Consider the following 19,597-nt stretch of genomic DNA (forward strand, 5'->3'; position numbering starts at 1 on the left):
CTCCAGTAAAAAATCAAGAATAAAATTAAAAAAGGACAAAAATGTAGACCACATCAGGGCTCGAACCAGTGACCCCCGGAGTCGTTGGAGCAAAAAACCAATTAGACCGCTCGGTCATCCTGCCAAGTATATATGAAAGACGTATTTTATACTTTATATAAGCAATCTTCGTAGTTTCACAAAATTAAACGACAACAGCAGAACTCTCCAAATTATTCAATCGTTTCGCGTTGCAACGATTTATAATTGTCAGGTTTTTTAATCGTCAAAAGATGCATATAATGGCTATATTAGACCCTGGTTAATATTCAGTATTACTGTTTTCCTCACAAATATCATAACTAAAACGAAAATTTGCGAATCTGAAACAACTTTTTTCATTGTTGTCAATTTACCCAAACGTGAAAAGATCCCTTTATTAAGAGCACGTTTCTAATGATCAAAATTATCATATTTGGAAGGATTTTACTTGCAATTGCGCTTGTAATGTTTCAACTTATGGGAGACGTAATTTTTATGAAGCGTTTTTGATAAAACTGTATGGGTTTCTCCCTTATATAATGACATTTATTTGAAAATAATTTGTGTTGAATAAGTCGTTTTTAAACGCTAACCAACTATTTAAAACATTTTAACAATTTAAAGTGTGTTGAACATGTTTAAAGACGGATATATGAGAAATATTTTTTATTTAAATAAAAGCATCAAAAGACAAGCATATACTGACAATATGTTATATCCGTCCATGTTATCTACGTAATTATACATTGGCTAATACATAAATACCCATATAAATGATAGTTAACATCAAAACAAAATCCTGAGCATCAAAAATATTAGAGTAAAAATGTATAAACCGTGTACCACATCCTCTTTAAACGTGATTGACATGTTGAGGATTTGATATCTATCGATTTTAGTCGATTACAATGTGATAAGAATCTATGCAAAGTATATTTCTTTTTTTTTAGTTTCAATATGTATTTATATTCAAATGTTATTCATAATTTTGAAGATCTGATTGCATGTTTAAATTAGACACGTGTTTGCGCAGATTTATTGTGTAACCATCTTTCCAATAATTAATTATAAATCTTTTACTTTTGATGTCAGTTGAAATTGTACAATAAATAGGGGTCAAAAGCGTTATAAAGAGTTTGTTAAACATCTATATTGGTGCCACCCTTGGATCATGCTATTTTATTAAAAACGAATATGTGTTGGATACTTCGTTTTCAAATACTGATCAAACAATTACAAGTATATACACGGGAAGGAAAATGTAATAAGAAATATAAACAACACGCATATAATACTTATGCACCAATTGAAAATGTAAAAGTATTAAGTAATACTTCCCAATGTATTGTATTTTTGTATGGCAATAGGTTCAAACGTTTTAAATTTATCAAAATTATTACCACGTTTACACTTGTTAACGTTGTTAATATGTTCGTTACTGTTATAAATGTAAGTGAATGTTTACAGATTCGTCGAGTTCGGTCTCATCGACACTTCCGGTGTGTATTGTACTAAATAGTGCAAATCCAGCCAAGTGTGCAGATCCTCCACCACTACTGCCTTGCATAGAATGGATTGAATTGAAAGGTATTACATGTTCGTCTACCTCGCTACGCAGTCTGTTCAGCACATTACTGACACTCGAGCAAAATGCTGTGTGTAAACTGACGTATGTCAGTTGTCAACGTACATTTATTCCTTCCGCAACATTATCGTGTTTAAAGAAAACATTAGCATACAAGAGCGATCCTTATTTTCAAGAGTGCGACGTTCTATGGGAGGTTCTCCATGGTCTGAATATAAAGAGCCTTAGTCTGGATACAAGTGTAAAAATTTGTGCAGACATGATGTCCCAGTCACTTTCATCGCTCACTCATCTGGACACGCTTAGTATTAAAGGGGGTTTTGACGATTCCGGTCTGTGGCAGGCTCTCCGTGGTCTGAATATCATCAGTCTGAGTCTGAGTGGTCTATATGGAGGTTTTAGCGTAGACTATGTAGACTCGATGTCCCAGTCACTTTTATCGCTCACTCATCTGGACACGCTTAGTATTGAAGTGGATGTTGACAGTCCCGGTCTGTGGAAGGCTCTCCATGGTCTGAATATCAAGAGTCTGAGTCTGAGTGGTCGGTACGTATATTTGAGTCTGGGTGGTCCGGATAGATATATAAGCGAAAATTATGCAGACTCGATGTCCCAGTCACTTTTATCGCTCACTCATCTGGACACGCTTAGTATTGAAGTGGATGTTGACAGTCCCGGTCTGTGGAAGGCTCTCCATGGTTTGAATATCAAGAGTCTGAGTCTGAGTGGTGGGCGTGGATATTTAAAAGAACATAATGCAGACTCGATGTCCCAGTCACTTTTATCGCTTACTCACCTGGACACGCTTAGTATTGAAGTGAATGATGACAGTCCCGGTCTGTGGAAGGCTCTCCATGGTCTGAATATCAAGAGTCTGATTCTGAGTGATCGGCACGGATATTTGAATGTTAAGCATGCAGAGACGATAGCACAGTCACTATCACCGCTTAAACAGCTTGAAAAGCTTTCAATATTTTTGCGGACATATATCGACATAAAGCTACCTCAATCATTGAAGTATTTAAATATCTACTGCGTGGCATTGCTTCCATCGGAATTACACGAACTTGTGGGCACACTGTCTGCATGTACTCGTACAGTTGAGAGTAAGCTGGAATTCGGTTGCGCTTCTTTCAACGATGCACGTGTAAAATCAATTCCACCAGAGGAATACATTTCAATCCAACAAGAACTGGGGACTCTGAATCATGTTGCCGTGAAACGATTCCGAATATTACACCGGAGAAAAAACAATTTTTGTGAGTATGATGCCGCATCTCCTTGGTCCGTACGTGGCATTGGTGGTGTCCAAGACGATAATACGGATGATGATAATGTAAACGATGTTGCATATAAAAGCTTCGTAACCGCAACCGCCGACTCAATAAGCAATGGAATCATTAATCGAATTGCAATGCGACTTCTGATTACTCCATCCTCAAACTCATGAATCGTCGATAAATGCGACTGCAACACGTGATAATAACGAGAACAATTGTATTCATTATGTCTGGAACATTTTAAATAAGAATGATATATCTCTCTTGGATAGCATACATAGACAGTAGGCATTGTAAAACATTAATTCAACAAGTTTAAATAATCTTAACATTTTTGTGATGTGTTATTAGTGTGTAAATGTTATAAATGGAAAATGTTTGATGAAATGCATGCCAATTTTGTAAAAGTATTTAAAGTATACAAACACCATAAATTCCAACACGTCACGCAGTTTTATTTCATAGCCAATATACTGGCTATCATGTACTGTTTTTTCTGCAAAATTTATGTGCGAAGCAAATTATATGTATGCGTTGTTTCTAGTTCGTTTAAGCATATATATATATATATATATATATATATATATATATATATATATATATATATATATATATATATATATATATATATATATATATATATATATATATTATATATGTACATCTTGTGAACATATTCCAGAACTGCTTAAAAAAAGTTTCTATAGCCATGAATATTGCAGAATATCCAACACATTTCATCCGTTATTGACTATAGAATTCCAAACGCTTGTCGTCTTAGAATGAATAATATAATAATGTGTTAAATTGCTTCTTGCAGACGGTGTGTGTCATGTTGATCTTTATGTTTGTCATTACAGATAGCAGTAACTACATATTGTTGTACACACACACATATACATACATGTGTGTGTGTGTTTTAATTCTTAAGATGCAACAAGAAAAAGGTGTATACCTTTAGTTTTCATTTAGTTTCAGATTATTTTCAGGTACTAAAATAAATCTATAATAGTATTTAGTTCTATATTGTATTCTTGGCTAGAATGGCTATCTTCATTTTTGTAACGCATGTCTTATCTTTATAAACACATGTTTTGGCTGTGACTCTGAGCCAAATATCAGGTTTGGATTTCTTACAAACGGATTTGCATTATACGGTATGGACTCCTTACAAACGGGTTTGCAATATACGGTTTGGACTCCTTACAACCGGGTGTGCATTCAGCGTTCAGAGGCGGTGACCCCAAATATATTCATGTGTGTTTTTGCTGTGTTTTTGTGCATCCGTACACCTGTGTTTTGTCTATAAATTTGAAATAAATATTTCGGATATTTAGATATTCAGATATTTAGTTTGAACTGAAAAAAAATCAATTGTGATATGGTCTTGTGCTGCGTGTAGAAGTCGAAATACACGTAGGAAGTTCAAACTGTCGCCTTATTCCAGTAACCCATATCGCATTCGTTATTGGTGACGTCCGATGAAATGCCAACGTTGTTTATTCCGTGGTAAAAACGAACAGCCTACACACGAGAAATTCTGTTTATGAATGTAAACGGTGATTTGTTTATAATATTTTCTGGATATATATTATATCTTTATTAAGTTTGTTTGTATATAACAGTTGTTAAAAGATGTTAACCATATATCAACTACAATATAACGATTTACGTTGGCTTAAGCGCATACGATAACACGCATTCAATATAGATAAAGATTGAACACCCATATATATGAAAAAAACATTAACATGTTTTCAAACATTGTAGGAAACTTAGACGTGTGAGAGTTTTATATATCTGGGTTTTATTTAAAGAACGAAAATTCATACATTAATAACTAGTCTGTAAATTAAAAAAAAATGTGTGTGTGGTTTTACAACAAATGAATACAAACGGAAATTCTTTGTTAAAATTTGTCTGAATAATCATTTTATCGTTATTTTCATGGCGCTTGGTTATTTCTTTTTATGTTTGTTTGTTGCCTTTTTGTCGTATAGGATCATATGTAATTAATATAGATTTTTGTATTTTGTATTAATAACACCGTTGTGCACATCTAAAACATGTGTACCTCAACGAATTAAGTATTATCTTCACAATCAAAACATCTGTGCCTTACTCAAATACCGGAAATTTATGAATGAGCTATCTTCATATCTTAATCTTAAATTGTTTTTAAAGATGTTTGTGCATACAATATACATTAAATTCATAATATTACTTTCAAAAAGTGAAATATCACATACAACGAAACAAGTTGCAATGGTTTAAACCATATTTCTTTAGAGAAGTAAACGATGCAGACGATGTCAAACTTAACTTTATTACAGTCAACATATAAAGTAGTAATAAACACAGTATAAACCCATATATAATATGAAAAAACAGCAAGTGCAGAAGTTACAAACCTTTTATACTTGAAAGTTAATATATACATCGCACTCTCTACTGCAATTGGTGTTTGTCTAATTTAGATTCTTTGCAGAATAATGAAAACGGTGTAAGTAGTTTTCGCATGTTTATTTACACAAGTAAAATACGCATAGGATACAAAACGGTAGAAAAACGCATGCTATATGAAAAGTACGGACACAATCAAACGCAAAGAAATCATCCAGCGCCGTTAAATTTAAATAAATAAAAGATTTAACTAATTGTATGTGTGTTTTTTAATGTGGACTGTTGCACAACAAATATTATAATAATTTAATCACAGTGTAAGATAACTGTGTTACTTGTCATTCATTTTCGAATTTCGCTTCTTTAATCTCCGACTTCTGTGATATTGCTATTATTTTAACACAGATCACGGTCGCCATATGAGACTTGTTCTGGGAAAACTTGGCTTATCGTATCTGCGTAGTGTCGTCACAGATTAGCTAATCAGGGAGACACTTTACGCATAAAGTGTATTTTAGGTTAGAAGAGACTTCGTTTTAACAAACATTCCATAAAAGAGAAAAACGCTGTCCCTGATTAGACCGTGCGGACTGCACAGACCAAGCTGTGATACACTTAATGCTCATGCATTTAGCCTAGTTTTCCCATAACGAAATTCGTATACGAAGAGTCGTGTAGAACAGTGGTGATATTAAAATGACTAATTAATTCGACCATAGGTGTCCAGACTCGAATAATGATGATTCTATTAAAAATAGTTATTTTATATGATTACGGTTGAATAAAAATCAATATTGACCAAAAACAAACTATTTCGTTACTTTTTATTATGCCCCCTTTCGAAGAAGAGAGGGTATATTGTTTTGCTGAATGTTGGTCAGTCTGTCGGTCTGTCGGTAGACCAGTTCGTCTCCGATCAATAACTCGTCAATGGATTGACCGATTGGCTTGCAACTTCACATGTGCATTTGACTTGGACAGTAGATGACTCCTCTTGAAATTGGTGTCACTAGGTCAAAGGTCAAGGTCATTGTCACAATTAGTGTGTAAATCATTTCCGATCAATAACTCGTCAACATTGACCGGTTGGCTTGGTACTTCACATGTGCATTGGCCTTGGAAAGTAGATGATTCCTATTGAAATTCGGGTCACTAGGTCAAAGGTCAAGGTCAATGTCTTAATAAGAGTGAACATCGTTTATGATCAATAACTCGTAAACGGATGGGCGGATTTGCTTGATACTTCACATGTCCCTTGGCCTTGGACAGTATATAACCTCTATTGAAATTTGGGTCACTAGCTCAAAGATCAAGGTCACTGTCACAATAAGTGTATAATCGTTTCCGATCAATAACTCGTAAACGATTTGACCGATTATCTTGATACTTCACATGTGTATTGGCCTTGAACTGTAGATGACCCCTACAGCAATTGAGGTCACTAGCTCCAAGATCAAGGTCACTGTCTGAAAAAGTGTCAAAATCGTTTCTGATCAATAACTTGTCAACCAATTGACCGATTGGCTTGATACTTCCCATGCCCATTTGCCTTTGAAAGCAGATGAACCATTTAAAATTGGGATCACTTGGTCAAAGTTCAAGCTCACTGTCACAATAAGTGTGAAAATCGTTTCCGATCAATAACTCGTCAACAAATTGACTTACTGGCTTAAAACTTCACATGTGCATTCGCCTTGGACAGCAGTTAGCCCCTATTGACAATTGGGGTCACTAGTTCAAAGCCCTGTTTGGAGGGTGGGGGGCATTTGTCTCCGACCGCGGAACTCTTTTTAACTGCCGTTACAACTTTAATATATTTTTAAAGGGTTATATTTTGAGTACAAAAACAATAAAAAAGAAATGGATCGATATTGTTTACTGTTATCTTGCATTTGTAAGCAGGATATTTTTTGATAAGGCGAATATTCGTTTGTAAATAACTGATATTTCCCTGTTAACCACATAAAAGTGTTGTTTTTTTAAATGAAACGTTGTTGTTTATGGATTGAATTCGAATTATTCGTTCAACCTTTTAGTATTGCATTTTATCGCTCATTGTCTACCGCCTACGTTGTATCTATAGACAAATTTATAACACATCTGTGATTCGGCCATGGTAATAGATACTATCTCATCCATTGAAAAGGGTCGTGTCCTATTTCTCCTTTAATGCTTCAACATAACTTGATCACGGTTTGTTTAAATAGCGATTTGTTTAAATAATTGTCGTACATATTCAACAAATTGTATGCATTATCTTTAATCAAACGATATAACGCTATCGACTATAAACAATGTTTGAACTATTGATTCATTAACGTCATAATCGTATTCATCATTCCAAATCGATAACATTATGAGGCATTTGGAACGCTTTGCATCGATAATTTCGAAACAAAAACGTCGTTCATTACTAAAGCGGGTCTGTTTCGCCTCACAAAAAGAACGACGACGAGGCGCAGCGCTAGCTCGTGGGGTTTTGCTTTCAGAGGTCTCGGGTTCGAAACACGAGGATGACAATATGTTTTATTTATTGTTTTTCTTGGTTAAACAATTTATTAAAATTATATAAGTTTAAGTAAACATATTTAATGCCATTTTTCCAAAACTGTGAAATATGTAAACAAGTCCTCTTAAGCTTTTAGTAGTACATACTAATGGCTCAAAGCGACCTGGATGGTCAATAACAGGGAATAGATTATTGTGTAGCGAGAGGACGACTTTCCGAGGCAGCCATCGACCGCTTTGCGGTCTAACAATTCCGATGTGCCTTCTGGCCAATTACATGAGCAACTGTATGATTAATAACTTGTCTCTGGATACCTTGCCTTTGATTGACAAAATAAAAATATATGAAGTCACTAGCATATTTAGAGTGCGACGTACAATGTGGACTACATACTTGAGGTCGACCAGTGGCGCAGTTAAGCTCCCTGATTTAATGACGGTGTTCTTTTCGCCCCGGAGGCCTTTGGCTTTAACGAAGCTAACTTATGCCTAAATGGTGCTACTGGGTTCCACAAAGCTGACCTGCGCCTAAATGAGGCTACTTATTTCAGTGACACCCCATGTCTTTCCAAGACACCTTACCTAGAATACACCACGGATACTTTGGGCCATTCGAATTGTCTTCGAAGTTTCCATCGGCTTCAAAACCACCTCTGCAACACTGGCAGCACCGTAATGAAACTGTAATGTGCAGCCAACGTGCATGGGGAAAGCCGAAGTACCCGCTGGAAACTCCACTTATCCCAACCACCAACCAACCTCACTTGCTCCGGGAGAGGGGATTGAACCCGGATCGCTTAGATGAAACACGCGTGTACCGCACACTGGCTGATAAGTCAATTTTAAAGTTTATAGCATCCTTCCGCGTTTGACGCTTCATTAAATGTGGACCCGGAGCGTGTTCTAGCTGTGTTACCTTATTAACTACTTGACTCACGAAACTTGATACGAATTTTGAATTCTAACAGCAATGTCTATCTTTTGATTTTTTACTGATATATATATATATATTAGTTATTTAAGTGTGGTCTAATGTTGGTGGGTAGGAGGTACCTGAGTACCAGGAGGAAAGTCACTTGTCCGGTATTGTGACCACCAATCAAACTCACTTTCTTCCGGGAAGGATGGTTGAAGCCGGGTCGCATAGGTTAGAAGCGCGTATACAAACCACTGCGCTTAGCTGACAGCATGTTGAAATTGTCTGACAGTGTGTCTATTTTGGGGTTTATAACGTCTTTTTCGAGTCTAAGGCTACATTATGTGTGGATTCGGGATGTGCACTAGCACTCCTGCATAATTAGCGTGCAAGACTCACGAAAAATTGGAATAATTTTGAATGATAGCTTTAATTCTCAGCTATTTCGTTGTTTCTGAAAGATTTTGCACTGATTGTTGTGGACTTGTGTCGTTGTCGAAAAGAGGAGTACCAATAGGACACCCCACATGTCCGGTATGGTGACAACCAACAAAATAGACATGCTTCTGGGAACGGGAAATTAACCCGGGTCGCCTAGGTCAAAATTAGGTGGCCCAACCACTGCGCTCGCAGGACAGACGGCAAAATGACTGACAATGGACTTGCGAGCAATTATACATAGGCAATTCGAGCGGTTCCGAGCTTGTTCATCCGAAGATCACGACTTGAATACTAAAGACGTTTCCGACTGCTCTTCGCATTCGACGATTACTACAAATTATACTTCTCATTCACCGACAAAACCACCACCCTAATTTAAAAGAAAGATTTCTTGCAATACATTTCGAACATATGCAAAACCTAACATATCACTACTTACGGGAATACCTCAATTTGTGAATACGCATGACATTTCCATATGTTAGATGGTAATCTTAGGGATGTAACTATGTTGTAATAGTGAAAAAACGTAAGGCATCGTATTTTACCCGAAACTTTTCGCCACAATTCCAACTAAGTGGCTTCCATACGTACTCTTAATCAAATCAGAGTATTCTAGAACGACAGTTTAGTATGTCGTCCTTAATGTGAGTCGCGTCCTGCTTTCGAAGCGCAACACCGAAGTACATTGATCTATAAACAATGTCTACCTACAATATAGATGTGCATGTAATTTAACCGTCGTGTTAGATAACGAATGTTAATATATCTAGAGCGCGTTTCAGTACGGGATGAGTTATAAATCCGAAAAAGCGTGTGATGTTTATTAACCTACTATATGTAGTATTGGAAACGAAACGGGTTGACCTTGGCTGTCAATTATTATAAATGTAATATGTGTATTTTGAAGCAACGGTTTAGTGTTCGGATTATCACTTTCAGATCTAATGATATGAATTGTTTAGTCTTTATGTAAATAAATTTTAATTATCGATCATTTTATGTAATGTTATTTAGAAAAAGTGGTTGTCTGTGTGGTCATATAAATCACATACAATTTCAGCGATTCTGTTTGCACATCTGTGAAAGTACAGGTTCCTCGTGAGTTTAACAAAATGCGCAAACGCATTATAAAATTGGAAAAATTCGCGTCGTGAAATAAACGAGTCTTTTGCAAAACGCCATCTAAATGTTCTTTGTTCTGCCTTTTCTGTTGAAAAGTTTTTGGACGGAAAATTGGAAATTAGAAATGTTTAATGAATGGGAAAGTGGCTTTACGGGTAATTTATATCGAAGGAAAAAGTCGCAGAATTTAATCATATTTGTTCTTGGTTGCAAGTTCTGAAAAAGTACTAACACTTGAAGCTTAAATGGACTTTTTCACATTTTGCCAAAACGAAAGTAAATACAAAAACATGCCATAGATTGAGAAAACAATGTGTGTATCATAATTAATAAAAGGAACATGATAAAATTATGTTTAGTTTAATGATAATCAGAGGTAGAAACTGTAACATTTGTAAAGCTTATTAGCGCTTTATTACGATAATTTAAAAGAAACGCCTATAACCAAAATAGGGTTTAGACTTCATTTGAATATTAAAAGCATTCGTGGTGTTGTAATAGCACATTAACGTTTGCTTCTTGAAGTTCCTGGTTCGATCCCCACGGCAGACATAATTTTGTTTTATCTGTTCAGTGTAATATATATTGTTCAAAATAGTTAAGATTTGTTTACCCTTTATTATTGTGGTATTTTATTGATTCTCCTGGCTTGTGTTAACAAACAAATCTGCGCGGCATATAATTTATACATCTGCAAGAACACATCTATTTCTGCAGGTATAAATGGACTCTTGGAAATTAAATATTAAAATGAAATTTTCAATTGATCTTCTCCACTTTTCGATGTGCGTGTGTACGTCAGCTTGGTTAAATTTAAACACATGATTGCAGGCTAAATTATACTTTGTGGTATTTTCTTTTAAATTTGAAATTCTGTGAAAAGGCCTATTTCACAGACAATAAACTTTAAGGTGCAAACAAAGTCTCTGGCGGTAACATTAATAAAGATTTATTTATTAACAATTGTGTAACTTTAATGTTACCGATTCTAGATTGTTTTTAAATTGCTATCAAATAAACTAATTGAAATGCATGACATTTTATGACTATATATCGTTGGATTTTTGTATTATTAAATGCATTGAAAGCGTCGTGAAAAGACTCAAAGATGTGTCTTTGATAATTATTGTGTGTTCTGTATCTAGCTACCGTAAATGTAACACGTTTTTGTCCGTAAATGTGTTAACAGCCTCGCGTGAACGTATGCATGCTCTAAACATACAACTACCGAACAAATTAGCAACAATATGGAAGATTATGATCAATCTACGCGGGAAGGCAATGAGTGCATAAGGAAATTTTCCACCGTTTTCACCAAACACGTCCTTAATTTTAGAGAGATTGCATGAGACGGAAAAAAAGTATCCTTACTTGCAGTATTTTGTTTTTGAAAATGTTTTTGAAGTTTCTGGACAAGTCGAATGTAATTTTTCCCCAACAGAGCTCTCTTACAAATACGTAAGTATGGGGTCCTTGGCGAACCACATGAAGCTGGTTCAAAAATCTGTGTGTTTTTATGTCAGCGAATCACGACGACAGCGAGAAAATGCAACTGACGATGACTGATTTTACGCAGCCTAAAATGTCTTGTCGACCATGCATAATCTGCAGTGCGTTAGCTATAATGTGCGGACAAGATCTCTAGCCGATGTCAACTTTTGACATTGACACTTCCATTGACTTATGTCGATATCTAAATCCATCGTATAGACTTCGTGGTACAAGTGTAGGGTCAAAGTGTGATGGAAAATTGACGAGGCTGAAAAAGCGAACAAAACATTTTTCATGTTGCAGCAGCGAACCGACTTACGATTCTAACTTAGATTTGCATTTGACATGAATCTACTTGATGCATGAAATATTAAAAAAGTGCGTTCTGTTCCTGAGATACTTACACACACTTCTTCTTAATAAATGTATTTAGATCTTCAAATGTCATAGTTGTCTTTTGCCAATCGCTACAATTTAACTGTTATAAGGTCGTGGAGGGAACTACGTGAACATATGTAAAACTATTGAATGACAGTGAACTAATATGATTACCATGAAGTACAAATGTGCAAACAAAAACACTATTTTTTCAAGCAGTAATCGAAATGTTCGTGATCTATGAGCCCTTTAAAATAAGCCATTTTTTCATAGTCATGATGCATTTATATCATGCAAAAGGTATGGTTGATTTTCTAGAGGAAATAACGCTGTGGGATTTTATTCATTTTAGTTAAAAAGCTATTTTTTGTAAGATTGGAAAACTCGATGTACAGAATATTTTCCGGCCAAAGTGATTTTTTCCTCTAAAAAATGATGTCACTATTAAAGGGGCCTTTTCACAGATTTTGGCATTTTTTAACTTATTCATTAAATGCTTTATATTGATAAATGTAAACATTGGATCATAAAAGCTCCAGTAAAAAATCAAGAAAAAAATTAAAAAAAGGAAAAGAACATTGCCCGGAGCAGGTTTCGAACCAGTGACCTCTGGAGTCCTGCCAGAGTCCTGATGTAAAAACGCTTTGACCTACTGAGCTATTCCGCCGAGTACACATTCTTGACGTATTTTATACCTTATATAAGCAATCTTCGTAGTTTCACAAAATTTAACGACAAAAACAAAACTCTCCAAATTATTCAATCGTTTCGCGTTGCAACGCTTTATAATTTTTAGGTTTTAAAATCGTCAAAAGATGCATATAATGGCTATATTAGAGCATGGTTAATGTTCAGTATTACTGTTTCCTCACAAATATCATAACTAAAACGAAAACTTACGAATCTGAAACAACTTTTTTCAATTTTGTCAATTTACCAAAGCGTGAAAAGATCCCTTTAAATATCATTAATTATGCATTTGTTCCAAAACTCATCATCATTTACCATCATACTTTTAAAACGCCATTTAAAACAATGATGCTTCATTAACAGTACGTTCAAACCCCCAGGCGGTTAGGACTCATTTGTGCTGTGTTATAATGGTTGGTTTGATTCGTTTAACATTCCCATGTGTAAATGGATTGACTATTGATAACACAAGTACACTTGGAAAATTTTCTAAAGCATCACTTTCGAACTTAAATATCTCAATAAAGAGTTTAGATTTTGATTTAAATGTGCACATGTGAATATTTGACAATTTTCTGTGCAAAATTATTATTAAATCATTCATCCGTGACAAAAGGGCGCTTTTGTACTTGGGGTAGCCGTGGTTTCATTGTTTTGGACGTGAACATGTTGAAACGCGGTATGATTATAATTTTAAGTTCTTCATTTACGGTTGGTTGATACACCAGGAAACATAAATTTATTTTTAAAATCGATAAGTGCCGTATAAATTTTTAGAAGCGCAACAGTGCAACCGGCATGTTGCAGGCTACCTTCCCAACTTGCTGAAGCATCCGATCGTCACGGAAGAATGATTTTATTGTTTGCTTGCACATACTGTAATCAAAAGATCACACGTTCTTTTGTTTGCTTGCACATACTGTAGTCAAAAGATCACATGTACAATTTTAAATCAAAATATTTTGTTGAACGGAGATATTTAAGTCGAAATATAGTGCATTCGAAAAGTCACCATGTATAGTACAACGCTATATTATTTTTCCAATGTAATTTCAATTTCACCATTGTCGGTGGGCTGATACACCACATAAAAACAATATGGCTCGTATGAATACGCAATGCTGCAAGCCGGTCTGTCATTTAGACGTGTACGTTAATGCGTGTTACTTTTCACATTATTGTTTTATGATGTACAATTTTTATAATTTTTCTTTTCCAGTGATTATTTTAATTTGTTATGTTTGATATTTTAGTGTTGATCAATTTCAATTAAATTTACATGAAGTATAAGATATGCCTTGAACTAGTCTGAATCCAAATTTCAACACAATCCGTTATAAAATAAGGGAGCTATATTGATTTGAATAACCTTTTTCGTTAGAAGACTCCAAGTGATAGATAAAGTCAAAATTTGATACTAAATTGTGTCATATTTTTCAGAAAGTAACTACTGTAATCTATATTACTTGTTTTCCAACACTATAAGTTTTCATACATACTTTTTGTGTGAAGAAATTTGTTTTTGTGACTCAAATTGTTCGGACGTCCAAATCTTCACCTATGAGTATTGACTTTTGGATGTTTTTCTGTCGAAATTCGGCCCCATTTCTAATGTCAGAAACTAGATATGTTTCACAAATGACACTAACACATTCGCAATTGACGGATCCCGCTTATTTACATGTATTTGTTTTAGAATAGTTCTCAAAATTTAGTTTCCCTCCCGTCTAAAGGTTGAACTTAAGTTGTATAATATAAAACACACTGTTATAATAATTAAAAACAATATATAAAGAAAACAACAACAACACCAAAGTCCCTTTTTTCAAAAGGACGCATTTGTCCCCAACCCAAAGAACCCAGACACATTTCCAATATGGTAAAACACCATTCCCCAGTCTAATTTAAGCATTATAAGGTACCAATGCTAGCTCATGGGCATTTTATAATCAATTTTACACAAATCATTTTGACATTTCTGCTAGAGTACCTAAAATTTGATATTTGAATGTTTTGAAATTCATCAGGTATTGGTGGAACCAAAAGCAGCGGGGTGAATCCTGTAGACATGTACATTTGAAGGGGATCTTTCGGAACTACCGGCCCGCTGCTATACATCCCAGGGGCAGATGTGGCTGGAATTGTTTCAAAGATTCGGGCAAAAGTAATTAAGTTTAAGGTGTCTCTTATGACATGTTATACCTCTTAATTAAAAGCTATGTATGTTTTAATTTCAGTATGGTATATATCTTTTATTGAAATAAACTTCCTTGAAATTGTTTAATTAGTGTTATATTTAGTAAACCGGCATGACGGTATTTTTGGTTACGAATTATCAGGGCATTGAAGGCGAGCAAGTATTTATTTCATGATGCATAATGAGATGGTTTAATTTACTTATCAAGGGTGGTTTAATAGTGTTATTTTTAGAAAACAGTAGATAGATGAAGGTTACGCCTGTCAGCTCATGGTTACAACAAATAAACAAGTTTCGTTTTGGAAACTGTTACATTCGAACAACGCGCATGGTTTCGAAATACCGTGGTTCATGGCTTTCAGTCGGCTATTAGTGAGTCCGAGCTTCATTCATTATACCAAACACAATACGTTTGGATGGATGAGAAACAACTGTTATTGATGGTATAGAATATTGAGTAGGTGATGCAACTGTTTCGCACAGAATCCACAATCATGAGAATGCAAGTGTGTGCTTATGAAATTAAGTCCTGAGGCTCAACAATTTATGACGTCGGGGAGTTCAAAGAAGAAATTTAATTCACATCTCGAACAAACAATGTAAGCACAAAGGTAAAAAGACGTAGTCAAATAGATACTGTTTCTCAGGTTAGAATTGATCTTCATGGGTTAGCATTTCTCTTACATAAGCAAACAACAGTGACAGTGTTAGGAATCACAGGTGGTTAGCGTGTGGCTATGATATTAATTAGTGAAAACATCATTTTGAATGATAAATAATCATATTATAACAAAAAATTAACTTTTCTGAAAAAACATATTTCACTATCAAATATATATATAACAAGGTATGCAACTCAAAATCACCTCAAAACGGGGTGCATCGCTTTGAACAGCCATATCTTCATCAATTGTGCAGCCATTTTCACGATCTCGGTCTTATTCAACGCAGAAATGAATTTCCTTTCTGGAAATGTATATGTCTTGCAATATTTTTACAAATGCTGGGTCAACTTTTAAGAAATAACACGATACACAACACGCATGACCCAGTTGACAGTGATCATGCTGTCTTTAAGACTGAAATCTTCACGGAGTAAAGGGCAACTTCCCTACAAAGTTCATGTAGTTCGATACCATAATTCAATAAAACGTATGAAAAAACATTATTACCGTTCTTGTCGTTACATTCTGCATCAAGACTAACTGTCCAGCGCCGTTTGAAACCTTTGTTTACATACATTTCAACTAACTGACATTTTAAACATACGAGTGATTTCATTGGTCCAATGCGGAGGTGTGTCTTTACAACTGGAGATTTCATTCATAAAGAATACATGATCACTGTCAACTGGGTCATGCGTGTTGTGTATCGTGTTATTTCTTAAAAGTTGACCCAGCATTTGTAAAAATATTGCAAGACATATACATTTCCAGAAAGGAAATTAATTTCTGCGTTGAATAAGACCGAGATCGTGAAAATCGCTGCACAATTGATGAAGATATGGCTGTTCAAAGCGATGCACCCCGTTTTGGGGTGATTTTGAGTTGCATACCTTGTTATATATATATTTGATAGTGAAATATTTTTTTTCAGAAAAGTTAATTTTTCGTTATAATATGATTATTTATCATTCAAAATGATGTTTTCACTAATTAATATCATAGCCACACGCTAACCACCTGTGTTAGGAATAAAAGCTTAGAGGTACAAATTGCATATTGCTGTCAATAAATGCCAAAAATGTACCATTATTTACCTACAACATTTCGAACATTTTATATAAGAGATATTTTTAAAAAGTCAAAGTTTCAATGATTTAAATGCATGTCCTGATAAAACCGCGCCGAGTACACAATTTTAATGCTTTCTCTTTCACAGTCTTTTCATCTTTTTTCCGAATTCCACCGCCAGATGATAACGTGTATGTGATAAGGAATGTTTGCGGCGGGAATGCGGAATTCACGGTTGCTGATGTAAAAATATAGTTGGGAAATTACCGACCCATTTGATTTTTGCATAGGGTGCCTATCTTGGGTTTATATCGTTAAACTTTATTAATATTTTCTCTCAGAAAGGCGTTTCTTGTTTAATTTATTGTTTAAGCAGTCACATAAACAACCAAGCTATGTTATATGGATCTCTTACACCCATCTGCTTCTTCCTGTATTTGCGATGATGATCTGAAATATTAACTGTATGATGCGATATTCTTAAATCTTTTTCTTAAAATAAGGGATATAGTTGACACGTGTTCGTAATTTCATTTCATCGTTCCTAAAAAAAATGTAACTCCGTTGCTCTGGTCTCCTTCCTACCATTGAGATATTAAATGTTTATTGAATTCAATGCATTTTAATAACCTTTTATTATTGTTTAATTTGTGTTGCAATGCTATGAGGTTTAATTTTATTTACACTTATATATATCATGAATATTTCTGGGACAAGAGTGAGGTTTAGCGCTCTAAAACCGGTTTAAACTCCCAATGCTTTGCATTAACCGTTCCAAGGCTGTTGCCCAAGATTTATTCCTCTATGTGTTTATGTTGTTTTGTATTGTGCTGTTTCGTACTGTTAAGGTAATTAGTTACTTGCCTTAAATAAAGAACCAACATATTGTTTATAATGGGAATGCAATACTGCTCCAGCAGCTGGAGTTACACTTGTTTATATTGGTAGACCATGCTATTTAGCATCTCGCGCATACATAAAGTAAGAAAATATGTCTTTAAGTATGAGGTTTGGGTTAGGAAAACTTTTCTCAAAGGAAATAAGTTAAGAAATTTTAATTAAAAGTAGTGTTGTCCAGCGCTGGCTTATGAAGGTTCCAACAAATTTTTTTTATTTACAAGGACGTCTCTTAAACAGACAATACGATAAAGCTGAGAGTGTCTTCTACGAATAGCTGTGCCAGAGGACTACACTTTGCGCAATCTGATTAATATGATCTCCAGTCCAACGCTTCTTGTATACATTTCACTCAAACATAAAGGATCCATCCTTCACGTTTAGTTGTAATAAGATTGGCAATGTACATGTACTAATAAGCAATTAAAGTTTGGTCTCAAACTATACGTTTTTGTATTAGTCTTTGACATTTCTTTTGAATCAAAATGGAAAAGATAACAATCTACAAGTAAAGGCGAAACCAAGCCAGACATGTAGCCCTGTATTATGTCAAATCAACAGTTATTACCGAAATCTAAATTTACGTAAATAAGGCAGGTATTTACTGAAATGAAAAACATCTTACACAGTTTAACACGACTGTACAATTCGGTGTTGACCACTGTGGTTGTCCTTTATTAATATACTTAATGTATTAAAAAGATCCTAACACTTAAATATTTGTTTTCGCACGTCAAATTATAAAAGCAAAAACCGTCATTGTGCTATTCCATTACTTCTCCAAATGTAAGGTTGTCACAATGTTTGATGTGCCCAAATAAATAGCATAACTTTGGTGATGCAATAATGCTCTTTCAAACACAGGGTTTATGATATAAATGGGCATGTTATCAGCAGTTCGGCTTATGCTGTTCTTATCTTGTTTGCTGTATTATATGTAAGCTAGTTTTATTTAGATATTTTATAATGTACTAGGCATTTAAAAATCAATTTCTCTTTGTGTTTTAATGTGTATATTAATTATTTATTTCAGATAGGAGATTTTAAGCATTGCATTATTTTCATTAACACTATTTTATATGTATCGATTATATTAACAGAAACCTATGTCCCTTTATACGCCCAGTTTGGTCTATTTGACACTTCTTAATGCAATCTTCTGTAGTTTTCATATTAATATTTGTTATATTTTCAGAGCGAAAGGAAAAGTGAAGCCAAGAAACATCGTGCTTGTTTTTGTTTTGGAGTCAGAAGAGCGGTAAGGCCAATCAACACTCTAAGTGTGTTTTTTTTTTTCCAAAGTATTGCACCTAAATTTTTATTCCAGATATCTCAGTTGTTTTTTTTACATCCTTTTGTGCCGTTTAAAAGGATTTTTCCATTAAAAGGAATAAAGCTTTACCTTATTGCATATTTGTTCTTACAGAAACTATATATATCTTGATTTATTTTCTAATTACGTAATACTTAACCATTTTTTCTGATTTTATTGCATAACTGTATATAAGATAGAGTGGGGACACATTATTTGTTTTTCACACAGAATACTATTGTGAATAATATTAAGTCGAAATTAAAAATAGAATAGTAAGGTAAGTCTTATTAAAGAAACATTTTTTAATTGGCATCGGAGGATGGGCATAGCAGCACACATGAATTTGACGACTTGGCGAAGTTAGTTTCCCGTGAGACATAAACATCAAGCACGGCTGCAAAACGAACCATTCTTCAACAGACGTTAAGAATGTACGACCCGATGGGGATGCTCAGTTCAGTGACTGTCTGTGCAAAAATACTTGTACAAAAACCATGGAAGAACGGCTATGACAGGAACACATCACTAACGGTGGACATTGTTGACAAATGGTCGTCAATAGCGAGTAACCTAAATATCGCCTTGAACTCTTCATTCCAGCGGATATACTTAACGAG

The 19,597-nt window shown here is 34.7% G+C and overlaps 2 protein-coding genes across 4 annotated transcripts in view; both read left to right on the top strand.

Moving 5' to 3' along the window:
* Positions 1-19,597, top strand: part of LOC127857918 (discoidin domain-containing receptor 2-like) — a 177,549-nt gene that overhangs the window by 91,044 nt on the left and 66,908 nt on the right. The window lies entirely within an intron of this gene.
* On the top strand, positions 1,867-3,330 carry LOC127857922 (uncharacterized). Of its 2 annotated transcripts, none has more exons than XM_052394687.1 (2): positions 1,867-1,898; positions 2,403-3,330. In XM_052394687.1, exons 1-2 carry the CDS (start codon positions 1,869-1,871, stop codon positions 3,054-3,056), a joined length of 684 nt encoding a protein of 227 aa, XP_052250647.1. In that variant the 5' UTR covers positions 1,867-1,868; the 3' UTR covers positions 3,057-3,330. The 2 variants fall into 2 exon arrangements, with proteins under 2 accessions (XP_052250647.1, XP_052250646.1); XM_052394686.1 differs by lacking the exon at positions 1,867-1,898 and adding an exon at positions 2,206-2,243.

The sequence above is a fragment of the Dreissena polymorpha genome, chromosome 14 (genome assembly GCF_020536995.1).
Source record: "Dreissena polymorpha isolate Duluth1 chromosome 14, UMN_Dpol_1.0, whole genome shotgun sequence".
In the NCBI taxonomy this organism is placed as follows: domain Eukaryota; kingdom Metazoa; phylum Mollusca; class Bivalvia; order Myida; family Dreissenidae; genus Dreissena; species Dreissena polymorpha.

What these genes read in the sequence shown, in the direction of transcription:
- LOC127857922 (XM_052394687.1), top strand. Translation starts at nt 1,869, where the DNA reads ATGTCCCAGTCACTTTCATCGCTCACTCAT. An exon ending in CACTTTCATCGCTCACTCAT is followed by an intron (nt 1,899 to 2,402) that starts CTGGACACGCTT and finishes TCGCTTACTCAC; the next exon opens with CTGGACACGCTTAGTATTGA.